Genomic DNA, 19,422 nt, shown 5'->3' on the forward strand with positions numbered 1-19,422 from the left:
AAGGATGTCTGATGTCAGAGGTAGAAATACCTTGTGGGCGAAGTAGGATGGTCTCTGTGGACATAGAAACAAAGTGAAGTGATTGGGACAATGTAGGAAAGCACCACACTACATCTCAGTCAATCCTGTGCCAGCTGTTCAGGAAACTTTCCCAAATGTTTGCTGCAATCCTGTAATTTCCCAACTTCCAGTATTTACCTAATTCTGTTTTCAAAAGTTAATGAATTTGCTTTCATAATCCTTTCAAAATGGTATTCCAGATCACATAACAGTCTGTTAAAAAAATTCTTTGATAATCAATAACAGCTAGGTTGACAGGTATAAAGTAACAAAGAAATGGGAACATCTCTAGAATAAAGATACACATGTGGTGCATTGGCCTTCATTAACTGTGGGGTTGAGTTTAGGAGCCGAGAGGTAATGTTGCAGCTATATAGGACCCTGGTCAGACCCCACTTGGAGTACTGTACTCAGTTCTGGTCACCTCACTATAGGAAGGATGTGGAAACCATAGAAAGGATGCAGAGGAGATTTACAAGGATGTTGCCTGGATTGGGGAGCATGCCTTATGAGAATAGGTTGAGTGAACTTGGCCTTTTCTCCTTGGAGCGATGGAGGTTGAGAGGTGACCTGACAGAGGTGTATAAGATGATGAGAGACATTGATCGTGTGGATAGTCAGAGGCTTTTTCTCAGGGCTGAAAGGGCAACACAAGAGGGCACAGTTTTAACGTGCTTGGAAGGAGGTACAGAGGAGATGTCAGGGGTAAGTTTTTTACGCAGAGAGTGGTGAGTGCGTGGAATGGGCTGCCAGTGATGGTGGTGGAGGCAGATATGATAGGGTCTTTTAAGAGACTCCTGGACAGGTACATGGAGCTCAGAAAAACCGAGGGCTAAGGGTAACCCTAGGTAATTTCTAAGGTAAAGACACGTTCAGTACAGGTTTGTGGGCCAAAGGGCTTGTATTGTGCTGTAGGTTTTCTATGTTTCTAGAGATGGGGGAAAAGAAGATGTTCATTCAATCTTAACTCTGAATTTTGGTTTCAAAGCAAGTTCACAGTGTGGTGTGACACTATTTCCCTTTTCAACCCGCAGGTTTTCAGGAAAATGAACAAGTCCTTGAAGTCTTCAAGACAGAATTCCAAATGCGGTTGCTGTGGGGGAGCCGAGGAGCAGGGGGCCACCAAGCTGAGCGATATGAAAAGTTTGACAAGGTCCTATGTGCACTGTCAAATAAGCTGGAGCCTCCAGTTCATCACAGTGAATTGTAACTTGAAGGGGATATAATTAACTTACAAGTTTGGTTAAAGGGATTGGTAACAGGAATTTCCAAGTATTGAGTTTTTTTCTTTTAATTTAATTTTTTTTCAAAATCCCTTCTGTTTAATGACAAAGCACTATTGTAATAGTCATTGGTAATTCACAAGCAGGTGTATGCACAAAATCATACAGAGATTGGAAGAATGGGTGCAGAGGGATGGGTTTCAAATGTCAACTATTTTTGATCAAGAAACCATAATGATCCCTGAACTGAAAGAGAGTTTTAATAAAACTCTAACCCATTTATTGCCGAGCTGTACAGATGAGAATAGTCTACAGTAAAAGTACGTGCAGACAATCTCGTCTCATTCGGATGAGCAGTGTGGTGCTACATATGGCATCAGGGAATTTATCTTAGACTGGAGAAGTGGAGAGAAAAATCGGCTGTAGTTGTTATCTAGAGAGTCATGCTGGAAAGTGGACCTGCAGTTAAGCTTGGATTAAACCAAAAATGCTACTGGTTTATTGAGGCTGACTCTCAAACTTGTACTGAACAACCTTACTGTGGACAAGCTTCTGGAGTCGGAAACTACATTCCAGCAGGTACCAGCACCTTTTAAAATAAAAACTTAAGAACTAGTGGAGACATTTTATAAACCTTTCAAAAGATGACCAAACCTGAGAGGATTTGCACTTTTCAAAAAAAATCTCACCAAAAATATTGCAACAACGTGCATTTATCTAGCACCTTCAGTGTGGAAAAATGATACCTGTATAAGCAATCGCATTCCGCTGCAGAAGTCAGACTTATCTACTGCTCTGTCTTGGAGGTCTAAGGAAAAGTCTCAAAAATCAACCAAGTCACATTGAAAGAAGTTTGGGACAAAACTCTTACAGAGCGGAACTAAAGATGAACCTGGTGTTGTTTGGTTTGTAACCCATAAAATGACAAGTCTGACTGTCTCACTGTGAAGTTACTGTACAGTAGAATTTTATTCTCATACTCGAAGATAATTTGGGAGTAAAATTGCACATTAGCATTAAATACCCAATGTGAAAATATCATCTTTGCTGTATCGGTGGGAAGGGAAGTCCCAGACTGATCAACGTGTTACCTGGCTGGATAAGCTCAAGAGTGGTTTCAAAAACATCCTGTGTGTGTACCAAGCCATCTTTGGTGAAGAGTGAGGCAGGGCATCTCATCTAGAGAGAACTGTATGCACAGGGAAAAGCAAGGCTGATCAACAGATGATACAAATCCACACAGCTTCTACCCATTCCCTGAGTAGTTAAGAAGCAAAATGTTGTGTTTCCGATCATTATTGAGCGACCTTCCTCACAGATGAAACATTGGATGCAGCTGGCATGGTATCTATTCCTTTATAACTGGACTCATTTGAATTAAGCTACTTTGAAGAAAGTGAAGCGCAAGGAAATAGACACACGAGCGTCCTCAAAAGATGAGAAAGAAGAAAGGTGGCCAGGCAGGGAGGGAGTGGAGAGTGATGGTGCACAGTGCTCTTTTACAAAAAAAAAGAGTAAATGTGCTCCAAGTAACCTTGCATCAGAAAACTAATCTCACCTTCAGTCCTGTAGCTCTCCTGCATATCAAACTGAAGAAGTGGAAAAATGTGACAATCAGGAATAGACTTGGTCTTCTGTAGCTTATTTAGTGTATTAAAGGAATACAGAAATTGAGTTCAAAATATGTCATTACTGATGTACTTGAATGTATTGACCATGTTGGTAAATACAAGTACAGAAAGACAGTATATCTACTACTAAAGCCGATGAACTTTGCATAGAACCCAAGTACCTGCCTTCACCACAGTGCTAATGTTTACTGTTATTCCCAGAGTGTTTCTTCAGAGTGGACTTTTAAGGAGGCAGCATTATTGTATTTCAGATGGACAGATGTTGCCAAAACTACACTCTCCAATCGCTTACAAGAAAACAGATGTTCCATCCAGCACACGCCACGTTAAGTGGTTTAACACACAAGATTTCAGATGCACAGGTCCAAACATTTAGCTACATCGCACCAGTAATGAATATGTTTTCAATACCAATCCTGTATTAGCCAGGAAAGGAGAGTACCTTGTGTGAGTACTGGGTCCTGGCGTGCTCTTCAAGTCACATAATTTCATTTGTGTTCAACCACAAAACTCTTCAGTGTTCTGCTTTGCAACTATGGCACAGTGTAAATAAACAGATGTATATAATTCTATGTTCTTGCATAAAAATGTCCTCTTGGTTAAAGAATATAATCCTGGTTGTTTATGAATGTATTCATTTCTATTAAGATATGTATGAAGGAGAAAAGTGATTGTGTGTCATTTCTGACTTCATTTGTGCAATTAAAATGATTTTTTAAATGTGCAAGTTAATTAAAAGTTGATAAAATGCTAATAAACTGAAAAAAATGAGGAGAAAGCAATAGTTTCTGGAGTTTATTTGTAAATAATTAATACTTAGGTTGAAGATTTCCATCCAGTTTAACTCCACAACTGTGCTAAATTATGTAATCTTGGAGCATTGATTATCTTGGGAATAACTGACAAATTTAAACTGATCAATTGATGCACTTTGAAAACTATATCCAAGAATGAGTCGCTACTCTCAGTGGGAAATGGAATCAGTAATGAACACTGACAGTGGTAAGAGTACAGGTACCATATATACATGTACTCTTCCCAATCTTTTCTATGCCATGGAGCTTTACCATTAACCGAGGGGTCTGTGGACCTCTGGTTCAGAACCCCTGCTCTATACCATTTATGATCATGTGGCAATTCATTAAATAATGTCATTGCCATGTTTAGTCAAGTCAAGTCAAGTCAACTTTTATTGTCATTTTGACCATAACTGCTGGTACAGTGCATAGTAAAAACGAGACAACGTTTTTCAGGATCATGGTTTACATGACACAGTACAAAAAACTAGACTGAACTACGCAATAAAAAAAACACAGAGAAAGCTACACTAGACTACAGACCTACACTGGACTGCATAAAATGCACAAAAACAGTACCGGCATTACAATAAATTATAAACAGGACAGTAGGGCAAGGTGTCAGTCCAGGCTTTGGGTATTGAGGAGTCTGATAGCTTGGGGGAAGAAACTGTTATATAGTCTGGTCATAAGAGCCCGAATGCTTCGGAGTCTTTTCCCAGATGGCAGGAGGGAGAAGAGATCATATAAGGGGTGCATGGGGTCCTTCATAATGCTGTTTCCTTTAATTACTGTTTCAGTTTTCAGAAGCATTGTAGTGGAAACTGTCCTGCAGAAGCGACAATACATCTCGGCATCTTCTGATAAGAGCATTATTTTACAGGCTGATCTCTTTAAGAAATTCCAGTGTATCTCTTTGACTCAAGCTATTAACCTTTATCTGTTTGCAAACACAAGAACGTGCAAGGCTCCCAGAAGGTTAATTTACAGGTTGAGTCTGTGGTCAGGAAAGCAAATGCAATGTTGGCATTTATTTCAAGGGGAAAAGCAAAGAGATAATGCTGAGCCCTTCTTTATAAGACAGTAGTCAGGCTGCACTTGGAGTATTGTCAACAGTTTTGGGCCTCATATGTCAGAAAGAATGTGTTGTCATTGGAGAGGGTCACGAGAATGATTCCGAGAATGAAGGGGTTAACATACGAAGAGCATTTGGCAGCTTTGGGCCTGTACTCACTGAAATTTAGAAAAATGCAGGGGGATCTCATTGAAACCTACCAAATGTGGAGGGGATGTTTGCTATGGTGGGGGTATCCAGGACTAGAGGGCACAGCCTCAAAATTGAGGGGAGACCTTTTAGAACAGAGATAAGGAGGATTTTTTTTTTAGCCAGAGAGTAGTAAATCTGTGGAATGCTCTGCCACAGACTGAGGTGGAGGCCAAGTCCATGCGTGTTTTTAAGGCAGAATTTGATCATTTCCTGATCGGTCAGGGCATCAATATTATGGCGAGAAGGCAGGTGTGTGGGGTTGAGTGGGATCTGGGATCAGCCACGATGGAATGGCAGAGCAGATGATGGGCTGAATGGCCTAATTCTGCTCCTATGTCCTAACATCTGCTGATGCTGGAAATCCAAAGCAACTCACACAAAATCCTCCAACATTTTGTGGGTGTAACCTTGATCTGTTGACAATATTTGAGTTTGATGGTGGGGGAGGGCGTGCTTCATTACACTGGCTGTCTGCAGCCACTTTTAAATTTATCTTTCAGTGTTGATCATAGTGGTAGATATTAGTGCAGAGCAACACAATGCTGTGCCCATCTTGCTAACCTACCTTCAGTGCTACCTACTGCCTGTTATTCTGCTGGCGGCAGTGAAGGCCCTCATCCCCACCAATGTTCAGGGTTTCCTTCATCCCATCGGCAGCTCGGTTTTCATTACTGTCAGTCATGCCAGTCCCCGGTGAAGACTCAGGAATACCATCATGCGCAGACATAGAAGGATTCTTCATTGCGGTTTTGTTTTGCTTGGCAGGGTTGTTGGCCCTGAGCTGAACCCCCAAACCTGGAGGACTGGTGGACCATTCTTAGTCTGTCCTCTACCCTTTGACCTGTTTGGCATGGGTGACCCTACCAAGTGCCAAAGCGTAAAGCCCTGACTCCAGCTCTCGGGGTCATTGAGGTACGCGAGCCTCCAAACCCTATGACAAGGTTGTGGTCCTCTTGGACAGCCTTCAGCACTAAGTGCTCTCAAATCACGTGCAGCACAGGTCAGCCTCAGAGCAAAACTCTGTTTCAAAAGCCTTAATCTCCAGCCTCAATTGTTCCTTGAATTGTATCGTGGTGGCATTTTAAATATTTCACACTGCACGCCCTGTGGTCACTCCAAGTGTGATAAATGTGTGTGGTGGTGATATGCACACACAAGAATGGAGGGAAAAAAATCATTCTCCAATTCCAGTCTTGAAATTTACTTTTGATATTTTTTCTTAGCCCATCTTCAAGATAACCTTCAGATTGCAGATCAACGGCCTCTTGCAAGATGTGCATGATTTAGCCCCTGCAGATATTAGTGCAGAAATTGTGACGCTCAATCCAAAATGTACAGCCGTCTCGTTAGACGACCTGATTAACAGTTTTCTATGGAGTAGTAAGAGCTGGAATGTACTACATATGGTTTCAATATGCTTCTAACCAAAGATACAGAACTTAAAATACTTCAGTGCTGGCATCATCACTGAACAAATTAAGTCAAATAAACAGACAGCACCCCCCCCCCCCCCCACCCCAAGTACCACAGAGAATGTGCTGGAGCATAATGTGATGTTTTGGTCACTAATCTTGGGGAAAAATACCAACTTTACTTAGGGCTCTTTTCTATCCAAGCTCTCTTTTTTTTAAGATTAAAGAGCATGATTAATCCTATATCGGTGATTTATTGATCCCACCATTGGGAAACTAATACGCATAGCCATGTCCTTGAAAGGGCAGTCAATCCTGGGTAGTAATACCATTATAAATTGGGCCAAACCCATTTCTGTCCTAAGACTACATCGAACTATTCCGTATAGTGAGTGCCTAGTATTGCAAACAAGTGTAATTCTCGGTTAACACCATCATAAGACATGCAAAGGTGAACAGAGCAATGCTGAGTTCAGTTTGTACAGATTTATTTATTAATCACATGTACAGTGAAACATAAAGTGAACTGCATCATCTGTTTTAACAACGAACACAATTTGAGGATGTGCAAATGTCACCGCACATTCCAGAGCCAAACCAGCACGCCCACAATATTCAGCTGAACAGCATCCAGTCAGCAGACAACAAGCAACATCAGCAAAACTAACTCTGCTGAGTATTGCATACAGTTCTGTTTGGCCCTCTATAGGAAGGATGTTGTGGATTTGGAGAGGGTGCAGAAGAGGTTTACCAGGATACTGTCTGGTTTAGAGGGTACGTGCTACACAAGAGGCTGGATAAACTTGGGTTGTTTTCTCTGGTGTCCCAGAGGCTGAGGGGCGATCTGATAGAGGTTTATAAGGTTATGAGAGGCAGAGATAGAGTTGACAGGGAGTATCTATTTCCCAGGGTTGAAATATCTAATACCAGAGGGCATGCATTGAAGGTGAGAGGGGCGAGGTTTAAGGGGGATGTGAGGGGTAAGTTTTTTACTCAGAGAGTTCTGAATGACTGGAATGCACTGCCTGGTATGGTGCTAGAGGCAAATACATTAGAGGCTTCAAAGAGACGTTTAGATAGGCACATGGATGCAAGAAAGACAAAGGGCTGTGGGCATGGTGTACGTAGGATGGATTAGTGTTTGGAAGATTTTGATTTGCTTTTTAGCTGGTCAGCACAACATTGCGGGCCAAATGGCCTGTTCCAGAGCTGTACTATGTCCTATGCTCTAAACCGGTGGTCCCCAACCACCGGGCTGCAAAGCATGTGCTACTGGGCCGCGAGGAAACGATATGATTTGGCAGTATGAAGCGATATGAGAGAGCTGCACATGCTTTGCGGCCCGGTGGTTGGGGACCGCTGCTCTAAACCCCTTTCCCAGGCCACCACCCATACTCACAGAGAGATCTCTAACCCCAGGACAGACGGCCTCTAGGCCTCCAACCTCCAGACCATGGCCCCAGAATCACGGATACCTGGCTTCTATCCTCCAGGCTCGCCGATCTAGGGCTTTTAGAACTATATTTCAAGCCCAGAAACTGGTTGCATAAAGAGATGATGTCCTCTACAATTTTGAATGAACTTAAGCCAATGTCTAAGCAGTGATAGGAAGAGGCACAACATGCAACAGTCAGCCTCTGTATGTTATCAGCCATTGGGGTGCATTTAAATGATTAGCCTCTTCACCTTTACAGACACTCAGGTTCTGAGCCATGTGCTTTTAGTCACGGGAAACAGTGGGTGAACAGTAATGAACATACAAGAAACATTAATTTCTGTGCTTGAGCATGTAAAGTAAAGATAGCACTCGTATTTTATCAAAATATTGACTTTAAAACATTCCACATTACAAACTTAAAATTGAAATTCAGAGATCAACATTAAAATTATAACCTGCAGTTATTTTCCATCAGAAGCTGATAATGACTCTATCAATAAAAATATTGCACCAAATATAATCTCAGTAGCTCAAAGCTTTACTGGAGCAAAAGGAGATAAACGTCTTTCATTATTACATTAGATTAGCAAATCTACAGTACATTACATTTTTTATCAAGAAGAGAAGAATAGTCCTTAACTGGGCAGTGGAGTTATCGGGGCACTGTCTTTTGACGGTGTTTCCGTACGAGCTATTCTTGTTTTTACAAGGCCGAGTTGCTAGCTCGACGCTCAACCCGATTTGGATTCGAACTCGGGAACCTTCGCTCCGGAGACCGGCGCTGATATTATTGCGCCACCAAGCGGGACATTTTGTTTCATCAACATGTGTCAATATTGGGTGAAGTTGACTTATGTTTAGTCATTTACACCTTCAAAAACCATTGTGATGTCCTTACATTCCCAGAAGCTTTTACTGAGATAACGATTTTTCTGAAATGTTAGAAGGGCGTTTTCTTTATCTGGGAAGCCGAGAACTGGAATGTTATGTCAGCCCTCAGGGCAGTTTACTGGGTCCAAGCATTTTCATTAATGATCCTTCTTCCTTCCATTATTAAATCAAAATGGGAATGTATACTGGTGATTTCATAATGTTCGATTTCATTCACAACTCAGTGTTTAAAGCAGTTCATACTTGCTTGTAGCAAGGCTTCAAACAACATTCAGCCCATGGGCTGGTAAGTGCCATTGACTATTTGTGCCACTAAGGGTCAAGTAATCAGCATCTCCAATAAGGCAGTCTGCTACCAATCCTTGCCATTCAATGGCATTATGATCACCAACCTCCCTACCAATAATGTTCTAGAGCAAGGACTCCTGACCTATTTTTATGCCATGGACTCCTTCCATTAACCGAGGGGTCCCTGGACCCTTCTTCTCGAGGTTGACCAGAAACTCAACTAACTTGCCAGAGAAATACTGCAGCTACAAGAGGGCAGTTAGCGCAATGTTATTACACCGCCAGTGACCTGGGTTAGGGTTTCAAATCTCTTACTATCTTTTCTTTCAGTTAGTCCTGATGAAGGGTCTCGGCCCGAAACGTCGACTGTACTTCTTCCTATAGATGCTGCCTGGCCTGCTGCATTCCACCAGCATTTTGTGTGTGTAACATAATAGAATCAATGGAAGACTGCATCCAGTGAGATGGGCTCCAGTTACTCACCAAAGTGATAGTGAGAGCTTCTCTCGTGTCTACTGGATAGGCCATCAAGCACATGGGAACATCATCTCCTGCAAGTTGCCCTTTAAGTCACATATGATCCTGGCAGGAAATTGTATTATCATTGTTACTCAGACCCTTCATCTTACACGTGAGAGCATTTGCGCTAGAAGGATTGCAATGATTCGAGAGGCTCACCAATATTGAATTAAGGCATTAGCTACTTCGATCCGAGAAAAGAAGCTTCTTCATGGGGATTGCAGCAAATCGTTTGAAATCTCTACCGAAATGCTTCAGATGTTGAGTTACTGAATAAACTCAAGCGTGACACTGATAGATTTTTGGGCACTAAAGAAACCAGGGGACTGTAAATGAGATAGAAAAGTAATGATATAGATAGAATATCTACAATGATTTGAATGAATTGTGAAACAAGCTCAAAGGTAGTGTGTGGTTTATAATTCCTCCAATTTAGGTTTTGCATGCTAATTGGACTTGAATTCATGGTGCACTGCCCTTCACTGCTCTGCTCTGGTCAAGATGGTACCAGGCTGTGAAATCTATCGAGAGCTCAGAATGTTTTTTAAGTTTGTGGGAGACAGTGTGGGTATTTAAAGGTGAGGTTAGGGTTTAGGACAGGGATGATGGAGAGTTGAGGATCAGGGGCAGGAGCTGGTGTTCGGAGTCCAGGTCAGTGATCCTGGAAGACTGGTTGGCAGGCGCTGGGAATGGAGATCGGCATTCCCCAGGTAGGCGAGATCCAGGCTAGTGAACCTCCCAGATCACCAGAGTCAGTGCGTGCAAGTCTGCAGACTGAGGCCTAAAGGTCAAACCCTTGATTGGCGAGTCCTGGGGTCAAGACCCAAAGGTCAAAATCCCACGATCAGTGAGACTCAGAACTCAGTGAAGACTGGTAGATGAAGTCAAGGGTCAAAATCCAGAGGTCGGTGAGTCAGAAGGCCCGATTGTGTGTGTGTGAATGGCTCTTATTTTGCTGTTGTTGTTCCTGCTGTTTGTATTGGTCTGCTGAGCATTGTGGGCAGGCTATGTCTGCACCAGAATGTGTGGTGACACTTGTGGGCGGCCCCCAGCACATCCTTGGGGTGTGATGGTTGCTAACTCAAACAACGCATTTCACTGTGCGTCCAGTGTACGTGTCACAAATAAGTCTGACCCTGAAGTATAAACAAACAACAATTTCAAGAGTCCTAAGCAATTTAGTTAGGATACATCCTGTAGTTAGGATTTCCCCTCCCCCACCTTCTTACTCTGACTTCTCCTCTTCCTTTCCAATCCTGCTGAGGGGTCAGCCCAAAATGTTGACTGTTTACTCTTTTCCATAGATACTGCCTGACCTGCTGAGTTCCTCCAGTATTTTGTGTGTGTTGCTCTAGATTTCCAGCATTTGCAGATTTTCTTGTGTTTGGGGTACATCTTACCTGTTTACCTTTGCACATTTACAGGCAGAACTAATGCAACCTGTGTGCATCAATTAAGGTTTCTTTCAGCTTGTTTACCAAGCAATGATTGAAAAAAACACACATTGGCAGCATTCTAAATTCAAATCCAATTACTTGTGTCAAACACCCAAAAATAACACAGAAGCAGATGGAAAATATCACTTCAGGAGAGGTTTGAGCGAATCCTTCACACAGATTAAATCCACGGTGGTTGAAGAGTCACACTTCACTCTTTAATTTAAGGTGAACCTCAAATAAGCAACAACTTGGTTCCATTCCAATTGGCGATCCAATATTGATTAATGATCTAATTAAAACAATGTATCATTTTTCTTTCCCATTCTTACATATTATCCATTCCCACAGAAGCTGACAGCTGGCCAAGCATTGCCAAAAGACGGCCATCTTCCTCGTGCAGACTGGCTGGAGCACCCCGTCCATAGAAAACCATCTGAGCTGTAGCTCAGTGGGAGCCAGAAGTGAAAACATTGACAGAGCCCTTCCCCTTCCAAACCGTGAACACCAAAGCAAAGTACATCCCACCTATCTTGAATTTAGATTTCCATCGATCTCATCTTAGCATCATAAGGATTTGCCAAGTCACATTGTGTTAGAGTTCTGAGCAACGTTGACTATTCTGTGAACATAGAAGCTTTTGCATATGCTAATTTTTTGATTACAGTAAATAGTTAATTAAATGATACTGTTTTGACACTGATTTTGAATTAAAGCTGTTTTTTGACAACTGGAATGGCACCTGGAATCAAAAAAACTGGAACGCCGTGGAATATCGGAACGCGGGTGAGTCAGAGGCCTCTGCACTCGGGTGATCACTCTCTTGATTGACGGTGGTGGAGGGGGAGAGTCTGTCAGGGTGGCACGGTTAGCGTAGTGGTCAGCACAACACCTTACAGTACAGGCGACCCGGGTTCAATTCCCATTTGTACATTTTCCCCCGTGACTGCGTGGGTTTCCTCCGGGTGCTCCAGTTTCCTCTCACAGTCCAAAGATGTACTGATTCTTAGTTTAATTGGTCATTGTAAATTGCCCCATTATTAGGCTCAGATTAAAGCAGGGAGCTGCTGGGCAGCATCCGTGCTGTATCCCAATAAATAAATAAATTAACTACGGTCGACTCTCGAGTTGGGTGAACTTGAATTAGCACCGCTTCAAATTGAAACAGCAATCTGCTGGTTTCCCTCTCCCTTTGGAAAGACTGTCCCTTGTCAGAGAGGGAGGGTCTGTGGCCGGTCGAAGTGCTGGTTTCTTTTTGTTGAACTGCAGATCATGGCCTCTTTCTGGGGGATTTGCTACTGCTTGCTTGGTGGGTGGTGGGTGCTTCGGGGGCAAGTGGGGGGGTGGTGAAGGTTGATGCTTTGCTGCTGCTTGAGTGCAGGAGGAGGTGGGGGGCTTTGGAATTCTAATGTTTTTCTGTCTTTCATCTTTTGGCTTTTTCTACTGTTTCGTGGATGTCTGTGAAGAGTAAGAATTTCAGGTTGTATACTGATATTAATTAAACCTTGTTGAAAACAATCTGGGCCTAAACTGCATCTTTTTAAATGAAGACAAGAATTTTTATTTCCATATCATTGCACAGTGCATTTAGCTCTGGTTTTTAATATAGCATCCAATTTTCAATGAAAAATTTCAGCTCATTACTATAATACTGAATTTTCTACACCTTTTAAGGTGTAGCTTATTTAGTAAAGTCAATTCATGAAAGCAGGCCATATAGGAGAGGAAGGAGCCAGTTGGATCTACAATTAATGCTGTTATTTAATGTGGAAGGTGGGTGCTACAATTGGCCTTAGCCTGTTAGATATGGTCAGGGAAAAATTAGCCAAGGTTCCTCCCGTTATCTAGAGGCCCTACTGGAAAGAGTGAGCAGGTAAATATTGGGTGAGGGAACTACTGCATCATGAGACAGTTATAAACAGCCATAAATTTCCCTGTCACTAAAGCAGGGGTTCTCAACCTTTTTTATGCCTTGGACACCTCCCGTTAACCAAGGGGTCCATAGACCCCAGGTTGGGAACCCCTGCTCTAACTTAAAGTTAGTAAGTCAGTAAGTCAGTGACACACAGTGGCACAATGGTATTACAGTGTCAGTGACCCAGCTCCCGTTCCACCGCATTCTCTGTGGGATTTGTAGGTTCGCCCCGTGACCCTACGGGTTTCCTCTGGGTGCTTCAGCTTCCTCCCACATTAGTAGGATAACTGGTCACGTGGGTGTAGTTGGGTGGCGTGGGCCCGCTGGACGGGCCTCTTGCATGCGGTGTCTCTGAATGGACTGCAGCGACAATTTCCCAGGAGGCCTGGAACAGAGATAAGCACCCTAGCTGCAGCAAGATTAAAGAGAGGAAGTGAGTAAGCAAAGATAACTTAACAACATTTAACAAAGAAGCCAGCAGACTTGTCCGGAGTTCAGTGACACTTATACCACTTGTCAGAGATCGGGTAGTTTACTCATCTACTCTGTTTCCTGGTACGTCCTTCACCACCGCCTTCCCCAATCCACATGGATATTCTTGTCATCCAGTTCTTTCACCTCCCCTCTCTGCTGCTAATGCTGCCTCTCTCTCTCAGCTGATCCTGTGACCTTGGGCTCATCAGTAAATTACAAGATCAGGAATTCTCGTTTTTGGAAACTGTGAATCCCTGTAACTGCTGCCAAATGAGGAGAGGTTGAGAGGAGTGACCAAATGGGTTATGACACAACTTAATCTTTTTACCATATCTACACTGACCATAATCCCAATCTAAATAATTGCATTTGCCTGCACAAAGTCTCTACCCCTCCATTCCCTGCCTGTTCACGGGCCTGTGCAAAAGCCTCGTAAATGTTGTTATTCCATCTGCTTCTACCACCTCCCTTGGCAGCTTGTTCCAGGCACCTACCCCTCTCTGTACACAAAACCTGCCTCGTTCCTTTCCATTAGTTTGTAATTAGCTTTCTCCCAATTTAGCACTTTCACCTGAGGACCAGTCTTATGCTTTCCACAACTATCTCAAAATTTAGAATTATGATCACTGTTCCCCACTTAAACTTTGAACACCTGACCATGCTCATTTCCAAGTACAAGGTCTGGAATACTTCTTCCCTTGTGTATTCTTTCTGGATGTAGCTAACACATTCTCCCCATCTAAGCCCCTGGCACTAAGGGAGGCTCAGTCCATTTTTCTACAGAGGTGGTTTGCCATTGTCTTCTTCTGGGCCGTGTCTTTACAAAACGGGCGACCCCAGCCATTATCGATACTCTTCAGAGATTGTCTGCCTGGCGTCAGTGTCACACAACCAGGACTTGTGATATGCACCAATTGCTTATATGACTGTCTCATGACTTCATGTAACCCTGATCAGGGGGCTAAGCAGGTGCTACACCTTGCCCAAGGGTGACCTGCAGGCTAGTGGAGGGAAGGAGCACCTCACACCTCCTTTGGTAGAGACGTATCTCCACTCTGCCACCCTCAGTCACGATTAAGGAACTACAACAATCCTGATTTTACACCTTTCCTATATATCTGTTCCTCTGTCTCCTGCTGCCTATTGAGATATACGAGGTATGGAGATGATATGAAGACCAGTGGTAGTGTGGACACCGCAGGAGACTGGTAAAGGATATAATTGAATACGTAGTAGGTACAATACTGTGCAAAAGTCTTAGGCGCGTATGTGTACAGCTAGGGAGCCTGAGGCTTTTGCACGGTACTGTATTTGTCAATGAGGCGTGGAGAGCGGGTTTGTACATCTGGCAGGACCGAGGGATGTTGGGTATAGTGAGGGTGGAGTGTTGCGGGAAGGGTGTGGGACAGGTGGCGGAGAAGGAGTGGTGAGGCTGAGATGGCTGTGTGTTTCTTCAATCCATACAATAGGGTTGATGCACCATCAATAACTCTCCGAGATGTGAGGCGAGATATAGGCTTTTATTGGCTGGAAGAAAGAGCAAGCAGCAATTGACCACCACACTGCATCCTGGAGACTGAGGCCGGGGCGGTGTCCCCAATCGCCTTTATACCGGGGTCTGTGGGAGGAGCCACAGGAGCAGTCAGCAGGGGGGGGGGGGGGGGCGTGTCCAGACGGGTATATGTAGTTCACCACAAGGGTTATGAACTGAACATGGACAACTGGGACCAACAGCGTGGATCCGTTAGTTTGAAGGGCCTGTTTGTACGTTGTATTATCCAATGGCTCGATAACCCATCCAAAGCAGCTCTGTTCCATCTGGGGTGTTGGAGTCAAGCCGGAACCTCCTCTTCCACTCCTACCAAATCCCTCCCAGGAAGGTAACTGGGCCAACGTTTGAGTGTGCAGTTCTTTACATAGTGAGCTCCTAGTGTCTGTGACATCACGGGGAGAGCAGAGAGATGAACTATGGCCAGTTTCCTTCACAGGACACACAGAACGAGGGAATGACCTCCCCCAGCCTGTCCACCTATTTAACATGCTGCGAGCTGATTGCCAACGGCCAGGGACAACACAGCAAATGCTCGCGTGGACTGGCTCGATTGTCTGCAGTGAATGATGGAGCAGAGAGCGGGAAGCAAAACAGAGGAGCGCGTGGCACAGCAGTTTAAATGAATGAAATCGAAGACATAAAAAATGAGGATTCGACTGATGCTTATGGGAAGAAGCTGAGTAGATGATTGCAAGATAAATTGTTGTGACAGGTGCAGTCATTACATCTGTCAGTTCTTCTGGGAGTGTTAGTCTGTGATAAATCATTAAAGAAAGGTTTGTATTGAAAGGGTCGTGTAATTGCTGGGAGGCGGGGCTGTCAGGATTAGATCCAAGCACAGACACTACCCTCTCAAACAGACCGTACTGTAAATTTGAAGCTGTTTTAGAGAGGAAACTAAAGATTTATAGGTAGATTAGCAATTTCTCTTGAAGCCTTCTGTAAATGGTTCTTTGGGTGTTAATTATCTGGTAGTGCTTCATCCAATTGGTCAATTTTTGCTTTCAGAAGAAAAAACTTCACTGGAAAATGAGACAGGGAGCTCTGATGTTGTCAAATGGGATAAAGATAATAAGTAACGTAGAAGGATCTTACCTCAAAAACTCAAGAAGAATCACTTTTTAAAACATTTATTGAGATATGATGTGGAACAGGCCCTTCTGGTCCTTCGAGCCGTGCTGGCCAGCAACCCCTGATTTAACCCCAGCCTAATCACAGGACAGTTTACAACAAAACATCAACCAATCAACTGCTACGTCTTAGGAATGTGGGAGGAAACCGCAGCACCCGGAAGAAACCCATGCGCTCACAGGAAGAATGTACAGACAGCGACAGGAATTGAACCTGGGTCACTGGTACTGTAAAGTGTTGTGCTAACCACTATGCTACCATTCCACTAAAAAGAATAAAAGCAAACTACAGGAAACATTGAGGAGTTGTATTTAACTGCCACAAAATAATGGCAAGACAATAGTGGCAAAGTAGTGGTATAAATTGGGAGGTTAAAGGCATGTGTAAAAGGATACTATAATAATCATGAGAAAATAAGAATTTATAATGCAGACAAGGCAAAGGAGGATAAATTCAAAGGGATTATAAAGTAGTTCTCTGGATTGGCATGTTATAAATGATAACCTATTAGTTAAAGCATCTTTAGGAAACAATAATCATTACATGATAGAATTTTATACAAATAATAAACTTGTAGTTTAAATATAAATAAAGCAAACAATAAAATTGGCAACATAAATTGTGAAATTGCATTAAAATCTGATAGTAAACAAGCAGTGCTTAATATTTAAATAATGCATACATAGTTTACAAGAAATATACTTCCCTTTAAGGCAAACTGAATAGCAAAAGAGGCCTGAGCTAATTAGAAGATAAGTTTGCAATCAAATCAAAATGTTGTCAGAAAGTCCTGAAGACCAGGAAAAGTTAAGAATTCAGAATAACCAGAACAATAATAAGGAAAAGAGGAAGAGAATACAATAGGCAAACACGAGGAAATCTGCAGACGCTGGAAATTCAAGCAACACACACAAAATGCTGGTGGAACACAGATGCTGCCTGGCCTGCTGCGTTCCACCAGCATTTTGTGTGTGTTAAGAGATACAATAACCCAGAAGAAAGACAAAAAGATTGCAGGAGTTCCTACAGATATAGTATAAACAGGGAGGAATAGCTTAAGCTTTTGCAGATTGCAACAGGAGAAATTTTAGCAGAAAATAAGGAAATTTCACAAGTATTTTCACAAGGACATCAGAAATCCTCTTGGACAAGGGTCCAATTAAATTAACGTTAGTATAAAATTAGTAGGGGGGGATCTTGGGACTGAAAGATGATATATCCACAGGATCTGATAACCCCAAACCCTTTGGAGGGACAACCATCATCTTCCAAAGTTCTATAGATCCCAGAACAGTTCCCACAGATCGGAATTCAGCAAAAGCTAATATTTAAGAAAGTAGTGAGTATGAAAATAGGAACTGTAGGTCAGTTAGCTTGGCATCAATACTGGTATCTCTCATTAAGGAAGTGGTAACAGAGCATTGAAAATAATGAAAGGAGTCCAGGAAGGCTTATTTATTTCTTTACTGAGATACCGTGTGGATTAGGCACAACCGGCCCTTCGAGCCACACTGCCCAGCAGCCCCCGACTTAATCCCAGCCTAATCACGAACAAGTTACAATGACCAATTAACCTACCAACCGGTACGACTTTGGCCTGTGGGAGGAAACCAGAGCACCTGGAGGAAAACCATGCGGTCACGGGGAGAACGTACAAACTCCTTACAGGCAGCAGTGGGATTTATGAAAGGAAAAATCATGCTTGATAAAACCACTGGAATTATGAGGTTATCATTTTCAGCAAGTCTGTCATATAGTAATTCTTAAAAATGAGACTGTAGAGTATTGGGGGTATGGATTGAGGATTGGTTGGCAGGACCAAAATAATGGGTAACTTTTAGACTGGGAAGCTGTGAGTGAACTGTGGTTCCTGCAAGTACTGGGATTGGTCTTTCCTCATAACTGAAATGTTCCATCCCAGTCAACACTAGGTGACTCCCCTCTGCACCCTCTCCAATCGGTTCATATTCTTCCTGTGCTGAGGAGACGGGAACAACACAGAGCTTCAGCCAAGGCCCAACCAAAGTTTTTTATAAAACTGTACCCCCAGCTCTTATACTCTGTGCCCTGGTTACAGATGGTAAGTATTCCATATGCCTTCTCAGGGATCCTTGGACACGTTTCCTCTGTTTCCTGATGCTCTCTCGCTGTAGCATTAATTATGTGACCCTTATAGTGCTCACATTTGTTGGAGCTAAATCCCATCTGTTATCTTACTGTCGGCATGTTACCCAAGACCAGCCTCCTCACTATCAGCAACATGCTATCTGAGAAACTTCTTAGAATCTTACCCCAATCACAAATCCAAAAAGGAGTGTGCAGGTCCCACTGACACAAGACTTTTTCCACAGTCAAATACGTGCACTGCTTCAATGAAGATAAATTCATCAAGTGATCCTGAAAACAAATCATAATTGTGCACTTGGCCTCAAAGCAGGATGAAAATATTCAGATCACATTTATCCCTGTCCAACGAGTTTCTTCTCTTCTTAATCTCCCTTTAAGTTTCTTATTTCCTCCTCTTTAAAGTTTCTTTCAGTTCCAGCTTTGTTCTTCATTTTGTTACCCTTGTTCCTTCACCCTGCAGAGCCGCCATCGTCTCCCAGTGGTGGTCCCATGGCATATCAGCCATTGCTTAAATTAAAACCTTTAAACAGGGATATCAAACTCGATTATTGTCAAAATACACTGACTATTCAGAAAACACAAATCGATGCTATGCTGATAATCACATGTAAGTTAACAATATAGTGACAAACTAGATATTAATACTTGATTTACTGTCCATATTTATGTTGAAGCCTACTGGAGAATTCAGAAGGTGCACGCTTATTTATTTGGAGAACAAAGGTCTGGCTAATCTGGACTGAATGACCACCTCCCCTCCTCCCTCCAGCCCCTCACCCCTCAACAGATGCTGGTCCTGCTGTTACCCTCATCAGTCACAGAGGACAATGGTGATGCCCTCCTGTCTGCAGCTGCCAATCGGATTCCAAAAGTCATTGTGTGGTGGAATTGCTGGGGGATCCCCGTTGTTCTCACATTGGCTTCACATGGGGGAATTTATTGCAATGTGCCACATGAGCATAGGACGGCTGGAGACATACTTCTACTTGTCAGTTCAGGATTACTCCCACTACAGCAGATGGGGGCAGAATAACAACCAGCTCTCCAAGCTGCTCTCCTGCCGGTTCAATGGATAAATATATCATGCTCCATGTAAGAATTAACATCACCTCCAAGTTATACGCCATCTTGAAAAAACGCACCTATTCACTTGCTTAAACAAGCCATTATCATCATTAATTCAATATTCAGAAATCCTTTAGCACCGTTAAAAGAAAATCACTCTCAGCGCCAAAGTAATTCAAAGAAACTCTCTATTTGC

The 19,422-nt window shown here is 42.9% G+C and overlaps 1 protein-coding gene across 5 annotated transcripts in view; it reads left to right on the top strand.

The window, feature by feature from the left end:
• LOC140731238 (SH2 domain-containing protein 3C-like) overlaps window positions 1-3,692 on the top strand; it is a 203,935-nt gene extending 200,243 nt beyond the window's left edge. For all 5 annotated transcript variants that reach the window (XM_073052766.1, XM_073052767.1, XM_073052768.1 and 2 more), the window contains one exon: window positions 1,095-3,692. In XM_073052766.1, coding sequence (XP_072908867.1) covers window positions 1,095-1,270 — 176 coding nt within the window. In that variant the 3' untranslated portion in view covers window positions 1,271-3,692. The remainder of the gene's footprint in view (window positions 1-1,094) is intronic.
• Window positions 3,693-19,422: the final 15,730 nt, after the last annotated feature.

Source organism: Hemitrygon akajei, chromosome 7 (genome assembly GCF_048418815.1).
Source record: "Hemitrygon akajei chromosome 7, sHemAka1.3, whole genome shotgun sequence".
NCBI lineage: Eukaryota > Metazoa > Chordata > Chondrichthyes > Myliobatiformes > Dasyatidae > Hemitrygon > Hemitrygon akajei.